Source organism: Dryobates pubescens, chromosome 11 (genome assembly GCF_014839835.1).
Source record: "Dryobates pubescens isolate bDryPub1 chromosome 11, bDryPub1.pri, whole genome shotgun sequence".
Classification (NCBI taxonomy): domain Eukaryota; kingdom Metazoa; phylum Chordata; class Aves; order Piciformes; family Picidae; genus Dryobates; species Dryobates pubescens.
Window position 1 is genome coordinate 29,705,062 of NC_071622.1, and position 21,474 is coordinate 29,726,535.

Here is a 21,474-nt window from a genome sequence, read left to right on the forward strand (position 1 = left end):
ACTGCACATCTGGTCCTTTGGTCAGCCAGCTCATATCCTCTCTGCTGGCTATTGCCCAGCTGGGTTGAGCACTGGCAGCAGCACCAATGCAGGCAGGAAACTACTGCACAGCCTTCCACACCACAGTACAGTGCAGATAATCTCATGAGGGCAGAGGCTTGCCAAGTGGGTCTTTGAATGGAGCACCTTATAGCTAAGAAAACCTCTCAAGGATCAACTCCTCCTCCAAGACAATTTTGTTTCGAAAATGACTCATTGTGGGGATCACTGGGAAGGGCACTCGGTAGCCTGGGATACCCCAGCGTAAGATGTGCACTGTGTTCCAAGGACTGTTTGGAAGTTTGTGAACGATTCGGGAATATTCCTGAGAAGTTATAAATCACTGGTTGTCAATGACAACACCTGCCATGAATAGTCTGCAGCTTCTTCTCTGCTGTCTATTTTGATCATGCTTTACAAATGCATCTCATATACACATCCAAGTGACAAACTTGCACATATGAACATCAGAATGAGATTGAACCTTCTTGTTGTCGTTGAAGTTGGCTGAGGAGCTCACTCTGATGGCGACCTACTTACTCATGATTTTCTCTGAAATGCCTCTGCAGACCAAAGAGTAAATTCTGCTCTTATTTTTCTGAAGACCACTCAGCATGATCTGCCATTGACTATTTACATAATGCCTCTGTATTGTCTGTATTGTATTCTACCTATGGTTTCTGCAGGTAGGTGCAGTTACTAATGGTGGATACGCATGGCTTAAAGATTATATCCTCTTATATGATTGCATTATATTCTTTATGTTGCCACTTTCAATACCTGAAAAGCTTCTCTCTTCTGCTTACTGTCCTAAAGTACACTGGAGGGAATGAGATAAAGAACAAAGCTGGATTTGCAGGAAATAATCCATCTCAGTGTATTGCCCTTTAGAATAGAATAGAATTAACCAGGTTGGAAGAGACCTTTGAGATCACTGAGTCCAACCTATCATTCAACACTATCTAATCAACTAAACCATGGCACCAAGCACCCCATCAAGTCTCTTCCTAAACACCTCCAGTGATGGTGACTCCACCACCTCCCTGGGCAGCCCATTCCAATGGCTAATCACTCTTTCTATGAAGAACTTCTTCCTAATATCCAGCCTAAACCTCCCCTGGTGGAGCTTGAGACTGTGTCCTCTAACACTAACACAGCGGTTTGTAGAAGAGAAATAAACACAGCCAGTGTGCTATGGAAGAAGAATACTGAGGAGGAACGTTTAAAAAGAACAAAGAGTGAAGCCTGGAACAAGATTTTTCCAGGATGATGACACTTAAAGAACCCATGGATGGATTCAGAGGGATTTTTCCTGGAAGTCAGCAAGGCTTTGTTTGTGAACAAGCATAAAATAGAAGAGGCTTCTAAATGAGGTTGCCAAAGAACAGTTTTTGCGTAACCTGTTAGGAACCACGATGATCAGAAACTGTTTTACTTCTTTACAGAATTAGTAAAGACATCTCCTTCCAAACAAACAAAATTTGGGAACTCTAATCATTGTATTTGCTCTTTTGAGTTCTGGCTGTCTTTGAATGTTCTTCCAACATAGCTGATGGATACTCCCCAGTGTACAGAAAAAGCCTTGTTAAAACAGACTGTAGATGAGATTGAAACAAGACCTCACCAGTGATACATCTCCTCTCTCAACCACACAAAAATCCCAAATAGAGAGGAGTCTAAACAGCGGCAGAGGAAGGCATTCAATGGTGTTGAAAAACAAGTGTGAAGTAAAACATAGCTGAATACAGAAAAGCCTATTAACTAATCAATCAACAACTGAAATCTAAAAGGCTGAACTTCCAGAAGACAGAAATTCAGAGTCAGCTGATGTGCACTGAATATAATGTTAATGGACCGTTCACATTATTCACACTTATATCACCAATTATCAAAGCTTTTAAAAGAAGATATATTTGCCAGATAGATCAGGTCCAAATTTCAAGGGAAATCTGTATAGAGCTTAAGATGCCTAAATGTCTTCTGAGGATCTAGGTGTATGTCTAAGGGTAATAAATAATTTTCATGGGACTAACCACAACAAATCAAACTGCAATAAGTAGATTTAACAAAGCACCAAACCCCATGAAGTGCAATTCTGACCTTGCTTCAACTTGGTGCAATTCCACTTCTTCCCTCCACACCACCTGGGCTGTGCAGACAAAGAGGCTCCTCCTGGCTTATGCTGCCCTCAGTAAAACCACACTAATGCCAAACAGGCATTTCAAAATAATTTCTAGGATGAATTGCTAATGTGCCTTTTTATGCTTCACCATTTGACCAATGCCTTAATAATCTTCTCCAAATGCGACAAAATTTCATAGCAGAAAAACATGTCACAACCATTCATTCCTATTTTTGGGTCTTCCAAAGAGGTTTGTAAGAAGTTTCATTCATGTCTGTGTGTTACTATGCCCAAGTGAGCTCCTTTTCAAACGCGAACTGAGTACTGCATTTAGTTTTCTAGGTTAAATGCATCTTTCTAACAAAAAGGTATAAGCACGTATCTAGACCCAGAGGACAACTGTTTTACTTGGAAAGACAGAAGAGTACCATGAAGAAAACCAGCCAAAGCCTTGCAGGAACCAACTTCAAAGGAGTCCCCTAATAAGGAGGCTCCTCAGCACACTGAAACCAACAACGTGAGCACTAAAGGACCGGCAGAAACAAATCCACAGTTCTGGAAGACAGGCGTGGTTCAGAAGTGAATAATGGGTCCCTATCTCAAGGAGTACTAAAACTGAATCTATGTCATGGATGGACACAAGCAGAAGACACTTTCTGTAACACATTCTATACCTTTCCCCACCCTCTTCAGATAAAACCTGAACCCCCCAGAAACCAGCATTTCCACCTTCAGCTCTGTTGAATGGTCATCAGGAGTTGCAACGAACAGCCCAGCCTAGCAAAACCAAATACAGATCTTGACAACAAAAAACCTCTGGGTTATCAGCTTCTGAAGCACAGCCTTTCCCTGGGTGGGTCGCATGTGGTGAGGATTTTCCATGTAAAGGCTCTGGGATGGAGACTGGGTGCCATGGCTAACGTTTTAAGCTGCCTGGGGGCTCTTGGGTTAAGCCTCACCTCTGGGTCCTGTAATGACAGGTCGATGGTGCTGTGTGAAAGCCGTTCCAAGGGAGGAGGTCTGCGAAGGCGAGGGACTGCTGAAACCAGACTTCTCTGACTTCTTTAATGTAGTTGGCGATGGCATTCCTGGCAAGAATGATTGATAAGTGCAATTTAATAATGCTAGGTCATGGAACGACAGCCTATGCATTGTGAAAGTGGGTGCAGAAGCAGCTAGATAAACTTAAAGGACAAATGAAATGATATAGAACAGCAAGCTGAAAGCTCACTTTTATTTGTGGTCTTGTTGGGTTTTTTTTTAAGGCAAGAATAGCCATGGTTTGCTCTGAGCAAGGAGAACTAAAAGGCAGCCATATTTTTATATTTTTCTTTTAAATCTGAAATATGGATAAGATGCAGCTTATTATTGCTACTGAAACCTACTCTGCTTTATTTTTAGAAATCCGTAATAGCTGGAGCATTTGGATTTTTACAGGCTTTTTATGAGTTCTGTCTTTCACTCACTGGTTTAGTAGATTATTGCAAATGGATCTTTTAAATGTGCTGCACGACTCAAGGCACAACTTGAGACTGAAGTTTTCTGAGTTCAAACTTTGCCTCTCCTTACTCTCTTGACTTCAAAGGTATTTGAAAGGAATATGTTTATTTGGTTCCCTTTTGCTTTCGTTTTTTTTTTTTTTAAAGGGTGCATGGTATTTGTGTCTTGATATTAGGAACCATACTGGAATTATTTCAGAGTTGTTATGCCCTTGAACTATATCAAAGGCTTCCAATGAAAATCAGAGTTAAGTTGCCACTGGGTGAAACCTCTCCTGTGGACAGGCAGAAATGGTGTAATGGTAATATGACTGGATTCTTATGCTCTGGGAGAATAGCTCCTCTTGATATATCGTATCAAGCCCGTGGCACCAAAGAAATTAGTGGGCTGAATATATTGCAACAGGCTCTTAACATCCAAGCCTTTGCTGCACATGATTTATGCTTGGATGAAAGAATATTATAGCATACATATGAAGAATAGGTATGTGTGTCTTTATTATTCTCCATATTTTTATAATTCTAGAGGTATTCTGATTACCTGCACATACTATCCAATATATAGAGTGCACCAGGCATTTTGCATATATCTGTAGGGATACAGCAAAACAAAGGTGCAGGAGAGTTGATGTTTCAGGTGCAAAAGCAAAATATCAAATGGTGTGGAAGCTGAACTTCCGCTAGCAGAGTCATTCAGCCTTGTTTGCAACTCAGTATTTTATGGAATGTCATTGTTAAAAAGCAAAGAGAAAGGCCTGGATAGTATTATATCTGGACATTATTCACTTTATATCTAATAACACTAGTTTTATAGTCCCTGGGATGTTGATTGTAACATGTAGGAGCCTTCTTGTACTTTATACGCTGTACTGCTGGGGTCTTAATGGTTTCAGTGAGGTTTTGCAGTTTATATTTCAGAAAGTTAAATAAAGGAAGGGAGTGGTTAGAGTTTCAGTGCTGTACTTGCAGCATTCTGTCTGTTGGTTTTTTCCTCATAGCAAGAAAGGTTACTACTTAATCTTTCAAAAATAAAAGTGTAGAACTGACTATTGTGCAAGAAAAATACTGGGCTGGGTTTTGTTTTATGTTGGTCTTAAGGACTTTGGAGTCCAAAAGCAAAAAGTTTGTTCAGTCTGGGGGTAAGAGAAAAAAGGAAACTGAACTAAGGTATTTGAATGGAATATTCCAGTGCAGCCTGCTGAACTTCTACTCAAATGGAATGTTGGGAAGTAACTTAATTATTGCTCTGTTTGACAAGGATAGCACAAAGAAGCAATGGTTGTGCTGACCCAAATTTTCTTATGATAGAGAAACTGAGGATGAAAGAACCAAATTAGTGTCATCCACAGTCCTAAATGCAAAGTCAGTGGCAGTATCTGTGCTTGGGGAAGGGTAGAAGGATGATGCAGTTGGCATCAAGGCCATGAGTACATCTCCTCTGTGTTGGGCTGTGGAAGGGGCTAGGTTTGCTCCCCAAGGAGGTTTAAATGTAGCAGGCTCCATCCCCCTAAGTGCAAAGTATCGCAGACAGGACAAGTGACTGTGCATGGGGACTAAGGCAGTAAAATATGCCTGCTGTGAGCTGCTCTACTTCCAAGGTCATGCAGTACTCTTGTGTGGAGGCACAAAGCCCAGCACACAGCTGATGGCTGTGTAGGCCCTTAGCAGAGACCCAGGAGTGGACATGAGTACCTGTGCCCTTAGAAAGCTATGGAGGTCATGGAAAGAGTGAGATCTCCCAGTCTATGCACCATATGGTTCAGCTTGCTCATGAACATTGTGCTTTCCCCCACATCCTCTAGCTCATAAAGCTTCTGAGAAAGCCAAGAAGCTGTTCTTTCACCTCTGTTCTTTAAATCTGCTTGGCTCATCTAAAGCAGGGCCTGGGGAAGGGGCAGGAAGAAGGGTGGAATATAGTTTAAAGCTGTAGCAAGTTCACATGCTTGTGTCCAAGCACTGGAACTTGAGAGGTGACAACAAAACTGGCGACTGAACTTGCACTCTAGCAAGGCTGAGCAGCATCATGTTCATATGGGAATGGGTTTTATAAGGTTGAGACAGATGTATTCATGTGGAAATGGAGATTTTAATGTAATCCTATGTTGTAAAAATGACAAACTGAAGCACTGATAATTGGTTCCTACTTATATTTGTTTGTTATCATCATTCTGGTTGCTGTTATTATGGCTACTTTAGTTGTTGTTATTTCAGAGTATCCTGAAATGTATTGGTTTGGAACAGTCTAACTCTACCATGTTGTTATTTTGTTTGAGGTTTGTAATGACACATTTTATTTTGAGTGATCATATCCATCAGATCTCAGGAAAAAAAATAAGTAAATGGCTGCTTCCTAGTTCAGAAGAATATGCAAACAGGAGCTTAATTACATCACTTAATATTGACCAAGAGAAAGAATAAGATGAGCTTGCCAGCTCATTTCCAAAGCGTGTTTTGTCCTTTAAGAGGGGAGGGTATGACAGAAAGTTAGGCAGTGCAAAGCAATTAGCATCATTCACATTTTATGTTGCGCTAGCATGGTGCTCTAGCAGCAAAATTCAAACATTCTTTGAATGGGTTAATAAAAGAAGAAATACAGTCGGCATGCAAGAAAAAGGTTTCCAAGAACAAGCCAAAATATGTCCCATTCTTCTAAATTTATCACAGCCATGTCACATTATCCTTGAGACTGCCAGGAATGTCAATTTTTTTGCAATTTAAAAAAAAATATCTCATTTAGCACCATATGTTTGGTTAATGTGCCTGATATATCCTGCGTATTCTTTAGTCCATCCATTTCTAATACTCATTTTCTTTTTTTTTCTTCCCCCCCTTGCTAAGCCATATGTTACAATGCTGGTTATTCTATCGAAGCTCCTTACAGGAGCTGAGAGCGAGAGCAAGGGAACTCTGGTTTAATCACCCAGAAAATCTGGAATCCAATACTACAAGTCTCACTCTCAGGTAAGTGGTCTCAGCATTTGAGTTAGCTTTGTAGGTGCCCAGTGCCTGATGAAAATCAGGCCACCTACAAGATGGCATGGTGGATATTAACAACTGTGACGTGGAGACTAAGATAGATGACTAAATATGGAATTAGGTGTTTAATTTTTGGCACCCATGTTTGAGACTCTTGGCTAGTTTTAAAGGTCTTCTGTTTCACACCTAATGAGTTTTAACACATTTAGTGGTCCCCAGTTTGCAGCTTCCCCTCCTGTGTTGCTCAGGAATGCAGGAAATTAAAAAGTTAAAACTGGATTAAAAAGGATGCTGCTGCCTTGCACAGCTTTCCTCAGCATTGTTCCCAAGAGCTAATGAATGTTGGGGACCACTGTGCTGAAGACCCAATTTCAGCTCTTCACATGGCCCCAAGGAAGGGGTAGTGCCAACTCATGAGGACACCTCTGAGTCTCTTCTCTCTTCTGTCTCCTCTCTGGTGCAGGGCAGCAACAAATTACAATCTCCCCCAACCAGTCTCAGCTGTGCTGGCCGGTGAATAGGGAATGGAGCCAAGGATCCTCCCCGTTCCCTGCCTCTTTCTATCCATCTGCTCCGAGCAAGGAATAAACAAGAACAGCCAGAACACAATGGCTGGGTAACCCAGGTGGGGTTTAAAAGTGTTTCTAACTACTCCGTGTGTAGGACTGCTGTCCAAATCACAGTCACACCTGGCACTTTTAGGAAATACAGATTTTATAATTCAGGTCTGAAGCTCCTCTGACTTGTATTTAGACTGCAAGAGAAGAAAATCAGACTTTGCCTATTTCATCTTATGGCAGCTTTTAACTACAGAAAAAAAAAAATTGGAAAAGTTAATTGCTAAATAAAAAAAAGAAAATAAAGGGATTTGTGGCATAAAACACAGATGGAAGTCTGAGTGGGTGTGTTACTTTAAGTTACTGTACTTGTGTTCATGTGATTCCAGAAGGATATGTATGCCAAACATATATGGTCTTAGCCTGCTCCCATTAACATGAAACCGTTTTTTCTTCCCCCACTGGACAGAGGGAACCAGATCAAAGACCATGATGGTGCTAAATGGAACAAGATGTGTACTTTTCGTACTTTTTTCCAAAAGGAAATATTAATTTGAAATTGGTTTTTCAGCTGAAAAGAATTTTAATTGCAGTACACAATAAGCAGAAAATTCAGACAACAATAATCTTGAAACTGTTAGCAGCATTATATTTCTATCAAGGAATTTGGGTGCCTTTTCAACATTAGAGCTTTCTGAATTTTCATTAATTTGGCGTTTCCCTAAACACACACAAGTTATTTTGTTCATTCCACATCATGCATCACACCCTTCTGCTCAATGCATAATGCAAGCGTAAATGGGATCCTTGTCCTTGAGAGACTCTTGGTTACTGGAGCCATTGCATGGATGGTGAAGTCCTGCAGCAAGACTTTCCAAAACTCTGCACTTCGCAAACCTCCAGCCCAAGTTTAATCAGTGAACGCACGGGGGTACTTCATGTTCCTCATCTTCTAAGGGGCACTGGAGCATTGTGATGGTTTTAATTCCTCTACCTCCTTATGTTTGCCAGTACTAGAAATGCACCACATACGAGTCTTCCTCGAGTACAGCTAAAGATCTTCAAATGTTCATGTGTGAAGCTGATACATATATTTAAACGGACCAGAAAATGATGCGCGAGAACTGGATACACAAGTCTTTCCCAGAACAAATAAATAGCTATGAACCTATTTTCCATACACCTATGCACCTTACCAATGGAGGTACTGAAATCAGGATTAGCTCTGATGGAGTGAATGGAGCCACAGCGGTGTAAGAGGAGAGCAAGCCCCTTTCTCTCCAAATCTACAGCTGTTTCTGTATCTCTTTCTGTATATCCATCCAATTTCACTTCTTTAATTACTAACATGATTCCAACAGCACACTTCTAAACAGTAACTCCATCTCTCAAGACAGCCACATTGGTAGACCAGCTAATATTCATCTCCAAAGATGACTTTTGGATAATTATCCCCAATATTCCCAGTAGCTCTCTGCCACTAGACTCTTGATGGAGATTTCATAACAAAAAACTATGAGTGAAATATGGTATGGATCTTCATTCTCAAGGGACACTATGAGAAGTAATCACAGAAGCTCAGATATTACCAAGTGGACCATGAATTCAACAACATGCAGAACAGACAGATAATGCAGAAAAACCCAAGCTGGCTATTGAAAAAAAAACAACCCTGATATGTGGGAAGAATTTTGCAAGGAATTTTCATCCTTCTGTGCAAATTGTTCCAGCAATTTCACTGAAATCAGTTATCAACAGAAATGCTGATCAGCTGCTTTTATTTTTTTCCCTGGGAAATTCTTAATTTCAAGCTTCTTGAAATTTTCATGGCTATACTGTCAGTCATAGTAAGTCTGTTCTCCTTAGTGATGAGCAAACTTTGTCATCAGCTGAGATATGATCACACTAACTGCCATCCATCAGTTTGCTGTATTAGTTACTCCAGTATACACAAAACACAACGCAGATGGAAATTCACTCATCCTAATGAAGTGCTCTTCGGTTTCTATGTTCTGAATGGATACTTGCTCTCCTGGTCACATTCTGAGTTACCATCATCACTGATTAACTACCTGCCAGTGAGTACCTCGCTTCACAGGACTACGTCCAGCTTAATAAACAGTGATTTTACAGCAGAAAAATGAAAGCTCCCCCTCTATCCACTTATCAAACTACTGCATATGCATCACCAACACACACAACCTCAGAACTCGACATCTGACAGATCATCAGGAAAACAGAGCTAATCTATCCGTACCCATCAACATCATATCATAGGTGACTGCCAGATACTTAAGAAGCTATCCAAAAGAAATGTCACAACTCTTTTTCAAGACACTACAAAAGGAATGTTCCAAATAAAATAAAGCAAATGCACATATAAGTAAATGAGCCAAAGAACTTAATAAAAAGAGATTGATTCAAATGAGGACCAGAATGTTCAAAAAGGACTGAAAGAATAAGAGAGGTGCCAAAGGCACATTAAATAGATTCAGTGGCTTTAGGTTTTAAATGCTTTTGGACTTCTCAGCAGTTTTTAGCCAAAAATGATAATTTGAGTTAGAATCAAAATTCTGATGTCACTTAGGAAAAAGAAGGTTGAAATTTCTCCTCTGTAAATGATCACTGCTTCATTTACAGAAGAGAAATATCAGTCTATTCTTATGAAAAATCTTGCCTAGGCAATTTTAAACCCAAGCACTACAGTGTTCACCATTATTTTAAACTCCTACCCCATTAAAGCCTGTCTTAAGTGGTTTGCTGCCATGTTTCCATAGAATGTACATTAGCTTCTCTGTTTGTGTTTACAGCATTATCTGGAGTGTTTTAGATTTCTCAAGTCAGCCTTCCATCCTGCTTTGTCACCCAAGTGGTTCTTTCAATAACTAATAAACTGCTACTAAGTATATTATCGATTTCTTAAAAATATAATTTAACAAGTTTTAGATGTAAAAACTTTAATGAGAAGTGTAACAAACAGCAAGATACCAGTTCAATTTTCCCTGTGAGTTAATGTTATTTTCAGTACCATTTTTTGCATTGTACAAATATACATGGATTTAATAAGAATACCCCCCCCCCCCCTTCTAATGACGTCTTTAGACAACTCATCTAAAATTCATTACTACATTTGTTTCATTTCAAATGTTATTTGAGAGTTTTTCAGCATACTTGGCAGATTAGATATAGGAGCAGGGCCAAACTGCATCCATCCATAGGAGAATATACCTTTATGTGGGTGCTTTGGGGATGGAACATCTATAGCTGTGAGGCAAAAAAATGCCATCATAAATTTGGATGGCATTTACAAAGCCCTCTAAAAAGTCTTTGCATATGATTATAGCTGAGGTATGATATTTTTGCAAGTAAAAGACCCAGAATAGATTTATGTTTCAACTATATCTTCCTGAGATGCATATGGATGCTAAATTGCAAGCGATACTAAAGGGAATTTTAGTAACTGAAGGGGATGGAGTCAAATGTTCTGTTTTATTATTTGTTTGTTTGGGTTTTTTTTCCCCCCAGAATCATTTGCCCATTATTTGCATGTCATCAAGAGATCATTGGCTACCCAAGCTATACGTGAGAATGATCTCTGCGAAATGCTGAAGGCATGAGATGGAGATGGGTAAATATGGAGATTTTTTCAACCTGTGACCTCAGTTATTGCACAGTAATGTTTTAAAATTACTTTTATGATGACAAGACTAAGTTTGGCATTAATATAGGGTTTGAAGTCTTAATCGGTATCTGCTGCCATTGAACATATGTTTTAATTAATGAAAAAGCTGTGGTCAGGATTGGAAATAGCTCAGGTAATTTACCATATACTGCAAAGTCACCTGATTTCTGCACAATTTGAGGTCGAAGACATTACTCCAAAGAAAGAAAGAGTTGCAAACTGAATTCATGTGCATCGTACCAAACTGGAATGGATTTATAATTTGACAGGTCAAGAGTGTACTCATGGAACTGTTATGTACTGCTATCCAGTGGTTCCTGGTACTTTCACAGGATGACTGCTGAGGTTGGACTGTCACAGGACTGAGCAGTCATCTAATTTCTCTGTAACACAAAAAATAATTTGTAGCTGACCTACAGCTGCTGTGCTCTTTTACTGGAAAGTGTCCATTGCCAGTTGTACGCTGGTGAGCGTCTGCTGGCATGGCACTGGTGACCCGGGGAAGGTTTGGCAGCTCCCATGCAGCAAAGACTTAAACTGCTTCCCAACAGATCGGCTCTCAGGCATGTGAGATCAGATAGGTGAAACCAGCCTCATATTTCTGCATTCCCAATAGCTTTAGGATTCTGGTAAGAGCAAAGAACCCCCCTGGAAGATATGAACAGTTCCCATCGCAGAGAAGGCAGAACACAGCAGTTTGGCATTGGCATCAGTTCCAGAGGAGCTGCGTATGACCAATCTGCCTGCAGGTCTGCTTGAATGATCTGCCCAATACCTCTCTCATCTACTGAGCAATTTAAAACACATCTGACAGAGAGGCAAAGGGCTCACAGGGAAAATGTCTCTGCAAGTTCCATGAGAACAGGCATGGGAAAGGCAGAGGTAACATTTAAGTGCTCCTTCCAGTGCTATCACTCTCGCACAGTGCTCAGCACAAGCTCCCTCCTTACTAGACACCGGAAGACCCACACGAGAGGGACAATCTGCTACCTCCCCCCCAATCCAACACAAAATGTCTATGCACCGAGAACAAGAGCATTGGCATTGTTTGAATAAGCACACCCACCATGTAGTGCTCCGCGGTGGTCGGGGTTTCTTAGATATCCTAATTTTATAAAAGAAAGTAAAAGAAGAAAAAAGAAACAAGGTGAGAGAGAACACTATCATAATTTGTTAGCAAGCAGGATACTGTGTGAAATCTTGGCCCAGTGAAGTAATAAAGGGGAAGCTTTTCAGCTTGCTTAAGGGAAAACTTAGTAGCAAATAGTAAAATTAGCGAAATACCACATTGCAGAAAAAGTGGGTGCGTTTAGGTTCAATTAAGCTGTAGAAAGGAAAATGGCACTTTAGTTTAGAAAAATGAAAGGACAGAGGGAGCTATCAGAAGCAACTTTACAGAATTGGTATGCATGAGGATGCTGCTTCACTGGACCAAGAAAGCTACAGTATGGGACAGGATTTTTGTTTTATTAGACACTTTGCTAGATAGCTTTGTCGAACCTCAGAAACTGCTGCTCTGGCATTATGAAATAATCCTACATAACTTGATCTCATGAGCGTAGGAACACAGAAAAATAGCCATGCCAAATCAGATTACAGGGATCCTCTCTCTGACAGTGGTAACTAATGGATGCCTAGAAAAGAGTAAAAAAGACCAGGGAAAGCATACAGTGATAATTCCCCCAAACACTCTTCCAGCCTCCAAAGATTTGTGAGTCAAGGACTTCTAGGACAGAGTTGAAATCATAGTAGTGAAGATACTCAAATCCAAATGCATAGATTTACATCCCCTCCCTCCTCCCTCCCGCCCCCCTCCTCCCCCCCCTTTTTTTTTCCTTTTTGGATTTCTACCCCCATGAGATTTCTACCAGTCACACAAAAAAAAAGTTTCACAGTTTGGTGCTGGCAAGTCCAGTGTTCTTGCCACTAACTCTGAATGAGCTAACAACTTTCAAGCCCAATGATGTTATGTGTATAAGAGCATCCAACACTGTTTCCTATGTAAAAAAAAAGAAAAAAGTGACATGTGTGCTGAGGTGCTCTAAGTGATTATACTTTGGGAGATTTGATTTATTAAAAAAAAAAAAGAAAAGGCAAGAATCTAGCTGTAAATCGATATTAACATTTTTCAGTATATGTGTAAAACACATGTTTCAGAAGAATAGAAGAGAGAAACTGTCACTCACTGGGAAGCTTTAGAGCTATCTGGCTCCCTGGGAAACTGCATGCAACTATTCTGGTGTCCAAGGGTTTGACCAGTGAGTTTCCTCTTCCTGCAAAGAATGAATGCAGAAGTAATAGAAAGTCTGAGGGGGAAGATTTTAGCAAATGGCTAAAGATACTCCTATTCTGCCCACTCCAGCAGGTAGGAAGCAGGTGGTGGTGGTGGAAGAAAAAGGGTGGGAAAGGAGAAACACCTACATTCCCCTCCCAGGAGCTGGCACAGGGGAAGGGCAGGAGGCTAACCTAGCAGCGACTCACACCCTCGCAGCTCAGCCCTCTGAAATCCCTTTGTGAGGCTGCATTGACATGCAACGATGCCGACAGGTCACCGCAGTCCCAGCACTGCCACACAATGTCAGTACGTTCTGCTCTGATTCTCCGGGGTCTTGCTGTGAGTCCCTTTCAGGACGGAGCATGGCTCACCGGCACTTGGTGATTGAAACTTAGCACGCTGAGGTGGCTGAGCTTCATTACTGCTGCTCCCAGGAACAGCAAAATCCTGTATGCCCAGACAGCAACAGTGACTTCTTAAGTGTCCCGTTTTATTTTAGTATGCACTTTTCTGGGGAGTTTTTCTGAAGCTTTAATTGTCTAATTGAATTGGTGTCTATGGGTGAAATTTTCACATTATAAAAGAACCAGTAAAAATAGAGGTCTGGGGGAAAAAAAGAAAAGAAAAAGCTTATCCTTACATTTTTGATGGCATATTGATGTGGTAAGAGTCTAAAGGCAGGAGTGATATATTAGGGAGTCCCCTGTAACTTTACTTAAAGCAAAAATCAGAAAGTGATCAGAAAGTTTTATAGAGGAGAGGAGAAATATAATTTTAAGCCTCTTAAAATTGCCTGAACTGTGAAATCAAGTAATGAACACTAGAAAAGGATCTGTCAGCTGGAATCAAAGCTTAGACTAGTCAGCATTTTCTTCCTAAACCTTATTATGGCAAAGATTTTTCATCTCTGCACTCTGTTCATCCCAACAAATAAACCGACTTGACCTCCACCTGTTACTTGGTGAAGTCTGCTGTCATCTCTGACTAAACCCTATTCTTTCCCTTCAAAGCCCTCTGCACCACTGAGAAGGTGGGAAGCCACAGCTGTGCACCGATTCGAGTGGAGACCAGTTCCGAACCAGACAGTGTTTCACAGCACAAATTACAAGCGACCGAGAAGGGGGGAAAAAAAACTGGGGGGAAAAAAATGTAGTGCCAATGAATTCTGGAAGGGGGCAACATTTTTCATCAATTTAACAATGAGGTTTTCATAGAAAGAAGTTTTTTTGTTTGTTTTGTAAAATGTGTGTGACATTATGAACTAGCATCTGAAACAAGAAACACTTTGCTTATGTCATAACAATGAATCTGTGCTAACACCACATAGGAAGAAGCAAAGAACATAACGGAAGCTATTTGTGTTTCTTTTCTATTTCCTAAGTTTAAGGCATGAACTGTTTTCAAAGAGGTTCCGCACCAAATGCATGTAGGTTACTAGGCTTAGAAACAAATTATGGCTATAGAATATAACACTGCTAGATAATAATTATAAAAATAATAATATTATGGAAAACAAAACAGCAAGACATGTCATAAGGAAAACCGTACAGCTACAGCAGCCACTTCTTCAAATAGATCATCATGACAAAACCATGTAAGAAGCTTTCTAATACAAAGGCATATCAGAAAAAGCCATTTCATATAAAGTTGGACTTCTCCGGGTGATTAATGCTACGTTCAACAAAGGAGACAGTGTCTGTCTAATTACATTAAATACTTATCTTCGAGGGATTGGCAGGGTGTTTCTGCTCAATGTCACTTTTCATGACAATGTAATGATAGATCCGTTTACTTACCAGTGCCATTAGCAAAAATTGTACTGTTTTCTCAACTGCCCTCATATCATGAAAATATTTGATTAACAGACTGTAGCTTATCTAATACTCTAAGCAACATATTCTGCATAGTTTTCTCTCTATTAAAAGAACAAGATTACAGCTTGTAAAAATTTTATTGCACTCACACACACACACAAGATAAATAAATGAATAATGTGTGATATAGTTCAAGTATCTTACTTGTTCACAAAACAGGTTTGTTTGATTTAAAGTATTAACTTAAAATAGGAGGATTTTTTGGGGGGAAACAAGCAAACAAAGTCAGTAGTCTGAGGCACTACTTCCCATCCAGTCTTTAGTTAGTATTTCCTTTTCATTTCAGCACATCTTTTGAAACTTTTAATACCTTAGGGAAGGGGAAAAAAAAAAAAAAAAAGAAAATAAAAGAAAAAAAAGCTTTCATTCCTTTGCTGAAAAATAGATATGGCCATATCCCAAAGTCTTTAAAATGCACCACACCATGAACTGCCTCTTCAGAGTCATGCTCTGTGCCAACGTACAGAGAACAATAAACCTCTGGAAGAATGTAGAGAGCAAAGACAGTTTATATAGTAACAAGGTAATTTCATAAACCTATATTGAAGAGAAAGGCTGTGATGTAAGGTTCTAGCAGTATATATGAGCTACCTGATATTTACTAACAAGGTTAGACTACTATCTGTTCATCTCAGCACTCTTCATAATTCACTTTTTAACGGATGGACAGGAAAAGTCAGCAGTGTATGGCACAGATCATTTCAGAAATAGGACAAGACAGCTCACGGCAGTATCTGTTTCAAACCATGCTCCATCTTTCCATACGATCACATCAAAAGTCTATACTTAGCAACCACAATACTTCAAATCTAGTCGTAAATCCTTTGAGCGGTAGATTTATATTTCTAAGTAAACCAGCAAATTTGAAAAACAAAGACTCCTGAGGAGGAGGTGTCACTGTCAACTGGTACCACGTATCGTGCATCAGTTCTCCTCCTCTTGGCGGCTTACGCCTGTGCAGGAGAAGGCACTTGGGAAGCTTCCTTCAGCGAGGAGTTAGGACATCAACCCCATTTTGTTACAGCTCCTCACACTGCCATGAAATGGCAGCAGGAACGTACCCAAAATGACTCCTATTAGGCACAACTCGACACAGCAATGCAAAATTAACCCAAACTGTCTTCTAAAAATCCCTTGCAAGTGACTCTTGCAGCAAGAAGACACCGGAGCCAACTGCCACATAGTGCTCTCCAAATTAATAATGGATTTAGGATATTCATTCTCTGAGCTGTGAGGGTTTGGGGTGTGTCTGCAATTATCTAGATATAAGTCTGACACACATTATCCTTCTATCAATGTCATTTCCCTCAGTAGCCAACAGATTATCAGCAGCTTTGTGATATTCCAGGTGTCAAAAGAAGAATTAAAACCACAACAATCGCACAAACAAAGGGACAAAAGAGGGGATACGTGTTTCTGAGCCCTGCATATCAATTTAATATGTGCAGCTGACAATGATGCAAATGTCCTCGGGAGAGAGGCAGCAAGATCTGTGCCCAAACATACACACACCACCGTCAGCAAGATGGCAGGGAACAGAAGCAGTAGGATTCCCAGCCCAGGACACATGCCTCAGCAGGCAAAGCAACCCAATGAAACAATCCTCTGGTTGGGGAGAATTTTGGAAGCACCTGATATGGAAAAGGGCCCTAAACAAGCCAGATGGTACTTTTAGCTGGCAGCAGAAAGTAGGAGACAGCCAAAAACATTACAGCATTTCCCCAAGAGGCCAGCAAATCGATTTTTAACCTTTTTTTTTTCTTCTTTTTTAAAGTGATGCTATGAATATCAAAATAATGTTTCTATGCATTTTAAAATCACTAATTTTATGAATAATACACTTAAGAAGGCAACAACTGAAAGAGATGAGAAAGCAACGGATTTTCACTTTCCCAGGGTAGTTGCATATTTGACATCAGGTTTCTATTCAGGCATTGCCACTGTTTACTCTGCATTAAGTGTCAGGTTTTGTTCAGGGTTTTCCACATAGCATTAAAGAGAAAAATCCTGTAGAAGTAGAAAATCACAGAATACCAGGTTGGAAGGGACCCCGAGGATCATCTGGTCCAATCTCTCTTGGCAAAAGCAAGAGAAATAGCACTGAAAAACCACAGGAGCACAACAGTTGAAGGAACATGGGAGAAATTACGTTTGTAAGACTGCTTTGCCCTCAAAACCTGTGTTCCCCCACCAAATTATTTGGTTTTTTAGATGGTGATTTTTAAACAGAGGGCAAACAATTTATTTAATACTTACAAGTTCCCAGTTGGTTAAGGATTTGCATAAGAATTACAGCTGGTTTGAGGGTCTTTTAATTTTTAACATCTCCAAATGGCCAGAATTTGCAATTCCACCTGGATGACAGGACTCTTTTCAGGAATCAATTTGATGTCAGATGTCAAAGCTTTACTTTGACAATCAGAAGCAGCTTCTTCCACAGCATGTTCAGATTAGGTGTGACTGAGCAGCTTTCACTCAAGGAATGGAAAAAAGGTCGAGATTGTAAGGACTGAAAGGGCAAAGTGAGGTAAAAGAGTCATAAAACAAGTGGCAATGACCACAACTCTTTGCTTCAAAGGGGCACCTCACACCCAAGACTGGGCAAGATCACAAGACGACTCATGGTGACACTTTACTTTCATTTGCTGTTATTTTGGTTAACAGCATAGCCAAGTCCTATGACAGGGTTAAATCTGGACTACATCCAAAGAGCTCTCTCCTGTTCAGGGCAAGGTAGTACATTAGTGTGCTGCATCACAGATAATACTCCTGGAGATAAACCTGGGCTGCTGTAATGAAAGGGGATGTTACACTAAGTGCAGGTCCATACATTTACATTTTTCAAATCTCATTGATTGGAAAACCTTACTTTTAAAATAAAATATACTTCTATCCTAAAAATGGAACTCAAGATGTCGTCTTCAGCCCTTGCTGATATAAAATAGCCCCATTCTTTTCAAGAGTACTGCTCTTGGACATGAGGACTGCATCTCCCTCTGTTGGCTTTTGGGGGTTCAAAGATCTGCGCACAAATCCCAGTAAGGCAAATGAAGACTGCACAACACAGTAAAACAGCCTATAATTTTCCAGCTAATTTTAGCAACAGGACCTCTTATGTTATGCCTTTTGGTGTATATGAGGCTAAAAATAGCAGCGACCATTGATGTAAAAGAATAGAAGAAATGATGATCTCACTGGGGCTGTGGGCTGGGCAAGAGTGGTGTGGGGAAGCAGAGGTGGAAAGTGCTGTGGGTTACCTGCTCTCCCTTGGGCAAGACACCATTGAAACCAGAGTAAGACTGAAGCCAGTATACATGCTAGATGAAGATGGTACTAAGTTTTTGTGAAGCTGAAAAAGGAGAGAAAGCTACTAGAATTTAACTAGCATCCCTAATTTGTCTGCAGCGTCCTGATCACAGCCACTCAGCTGTATACGTTAGTGCTGTGAGCTCTTGGGTTATGGGTCAAGGTTACAGCTTACTCACTCTGGGTGAGCAACACAGCTGCTATCACAGCACATATACATTCCTGGAGGTATAGGATGTCTCTGCAGCCACTCAGCCAAATTGTTACCTGAGCTAACAGGCTGCTAGACAGATTTCTCTGCTTTCCTATGCTCACTGACTGCTGCGGTCAAAGTGTTGGGGCAGCACTTAACTTGAAAGAAAGTAACCAGGGAATGATTTATTCACTACTCCTGGCAGTAAAAAAAAAACCACCAAAACAAAAACACAAACAAACCAAACCAAAAAACCAACACCACAAAGGAGCATCAAGTAAAATGATCAGGCCACAGACAAAAGAAGTGGTTCTTCCTTACACAGCACCAAGTAACACTGGAACTTGCTGCCATGAGAAGTTGTAGAGGCTGAAATAAAGAATGGGATAAAAACAACTAAGCACATCTCCAGAAGAAAAGTCTGCTGTAAGCTGTCAAACACAAAGATGCAAACAAAGCCTTTGGCTCATGAAACCAAGCTGTCTGCTGCCAAAAATCTGTGAAGCTGTAGTCTGGATGCCTGTCCTGCTGCTGCGGTCCTAGGTGTCCACTACCACTCTTCTCAGAGGTGACATGCTGAGCTAGGTGAGCCTTCAGTCAAGCTGAAAGAGCCATTTTTTGTTCTCTGGGCAGATCCACAGCTTTTGTAGGCTGGAACATGCTGTAACTGGCAGCTGAGAAAAAGGAAAACTGCAGCAGATAGCCACCTCAATGAGGTTAAGTTCTCAGGATTGCTCCTCACATGGTGCAGAACCAGGGGAACATCTCAAGTTAGTGTGGCAAAGGAAATGGAAAAAAAAAAGGTCTAATTCAGTCTGCTTCCTGGTCCTGGTCTTGTACCATCTTCTCTCTGTCCCTTAACACTTCTCATGACACATTTTACCTTTGGGTGAAAATATCTCCTTTAAAATAAAGCCCGATTTTCTCCTCTAGAGCAAAGATCAAAATGTGTGCACAGAGTACAGTAGCCGCCCTGTGTGCCACACAGTGGAGTGATGGTTGTACAGGGAATGCTAATAAACAGTGCCGAGAGCAGAACTTCTGCATAAAAAAAAAAAGGGTGTATGTTACATCTCTCCCCCTCTCCCCTGTCTCATGCAGTATTTACACAGCTGTGCTTTGTAAAATGTGTAGGGGAGTTTTTTATTATTATTTTTTGGTAATTTATTTACCTAAGATAGCCCAGCATCTGTTTTGTGGTAAGCTTCTTTCACAAAGTTTCACAGTTGCCTTGACTGATGCAAAAGGAGGTCATGGTCCCTACTTAGAGATCCTAAAACCATTTGTTTCAACTACTTAGCCATTCCATTTGGCTAATTTGTGTCCTCTTCTGTCTTTTTGGTTTGTCCTCTGCCTGGAAATGGGCATCTCTTGGGGAACTGAACTGGCTAGATGTGTATTTTAGTTATCTGTTTTATGAAATGCAGAAGTGCAGAGGAATTTGCAATAATATGCATAATTTACTGGCTCTCAATATGTACTGTATATTGGCCCTAAAAACTACTAATATTTTCCAGCTGCCTCCAAAAAAACCCACAAAAAACAAAAAACCCCCAAAAACTCCACCAAGAAAAAAGCACAAAAAACCCCCCACAAAAACCCAGACACCCAATCAGCCAAACAAAGCGAAACAAAACCCCCAAAACCCAAACACCAAACCAAAAAACAACCACCAAAAAAACCCTCAACCAAAACACCCCAGAATTCAATACAATCTGTGCAGTGGGTCCTTTCCCATGACTGCCTACACAGGTGATGAAGACTTTTCCTGTGTTCGGAAGAATTAATATGCCTGAGCATTTCTGTACCAGCAGCATACCACAGGAGATAAAATATTGCTCCTGCTTCCCAAACACATTAGAAAAAGCAAGTCTGCTGATCTCAACTGCTAAGACAGCACATGAAAGGAATGCAGTCCATTTCCTAACCAAGATCTAATCTATAGACGAGTTTATAGATCCAAGTCAACATCCTGAATTGGTCCCAGAAGCAAACAAGAAAACTAGTTCAACTTTTGGAAGACAGGTACAATACTTTCAATGTGTTTCATCTTATTTTGCAATTAGACAATCCTATGCTACACTATCAGATGATCTTCAAGGGTAACTGCATCAGAGCAGATGTGTCTGGAGCTCACAAAGATTCATGTTTGACAGGCTCCAAATCAGCAAGGAAAACACAGTTGTATTCAAACAGAGGGTGCTTCTGTCCTTCAGAGCTTAGCTCTGAAAACATGCAGAACTGGCCTGGTTTTGTCCTAATACCAAGGAAGCTTATAGATTTCACTTGGTGTCAAAAAGGAAAGCACATTCCATATCAGTGTCTCTGCTTGAGTGTATGTTAAACAGAACAGGTGGCAGAATATGGCTCAACCAGCAAGGACATCTAAAGAACGTTAGACCCATGGAATACTAACACAGCTCTTGACGATCTTAGAGGTTTTACCCCAACCTTAATGACTCTATGATTAGAGGAATCCCATTGTCATGAGGAAGCACTGTTCCAACCTTCATCAGGGAATAATTTTCTATGTACTAAATCTTTCCTATCAGTCTGAAAAATGATTCAGATGATACTGATTGAGGGTAGACCCAGAAGTAGCTTAGGTGATCTTATGGCTGTCAATAGCATGCTGAAGACCTGCTTTGAAGTTCGTTGTTAAAGTAATTGAAAACAGTAAGTATGGACAATGCTAGCACCAGGCCAGTTGAAAACACAGCTTTAATTTAATATCTGAAGTGAAACACTTTCTGCATTTTTAAACTCAGATCTCCTACAGCTCCATAGCCATTTTTAAATGATGCATTTCCTGACATCTGGAGTCAGATGCACGAAGCAGAGCCATAAGATTGACTGACTGACTTCTCCGGGACCATACTGAAGGGATGTTTTCCTTGGGGGATTACAGCAAAGCTGAGGCATGTGCTCTAACCCTTGCATGGGATTATTAA

General features: G+C 40.5%; 1 protein-coding gene across 14 annotated transcripts in view; it reads right to left on the reverse strand.

Annotated features, from left to right (window-relative positions):
• The window catches only part of NFIA (nuclear factor I A), a 359,804-nt gene that overhangs the window by 44,789 nt on the left and 293,541 nt on the right, over positions 1-21,474 (reverse strand). For 6 of the 14 annotated variants that reach the window (XM_054165672.1, XM_054165666.1, XM_054165667.1 and 3 more), the window contains 3 exons: positions 13,062-13,148; positions 11,942-11,980; positions 3,121-3,249 (listed from right to left, as the gene is read on the reverse strand). The exons of 3 other annotated variants lie outside the window; for them this stretch is intronic. In XM_054165672.1, coding sequence (XP_054021647.1) covers positions 3,121-3,249; positions 11,942-11,980; positions 13,062-13,148 — 255 coding nt within the window. The remainder of the gene's footprint in view (positions 1-3,120; positions 3,250-11,941; positions 11,981-13,061; positions 13,149-21,474) is intronic. 5 more of the 14 variants (XM_054165669.1, XM_054165678.1, XM_054165679.1 and 2 more) reach the window with 2 other exon arrangements.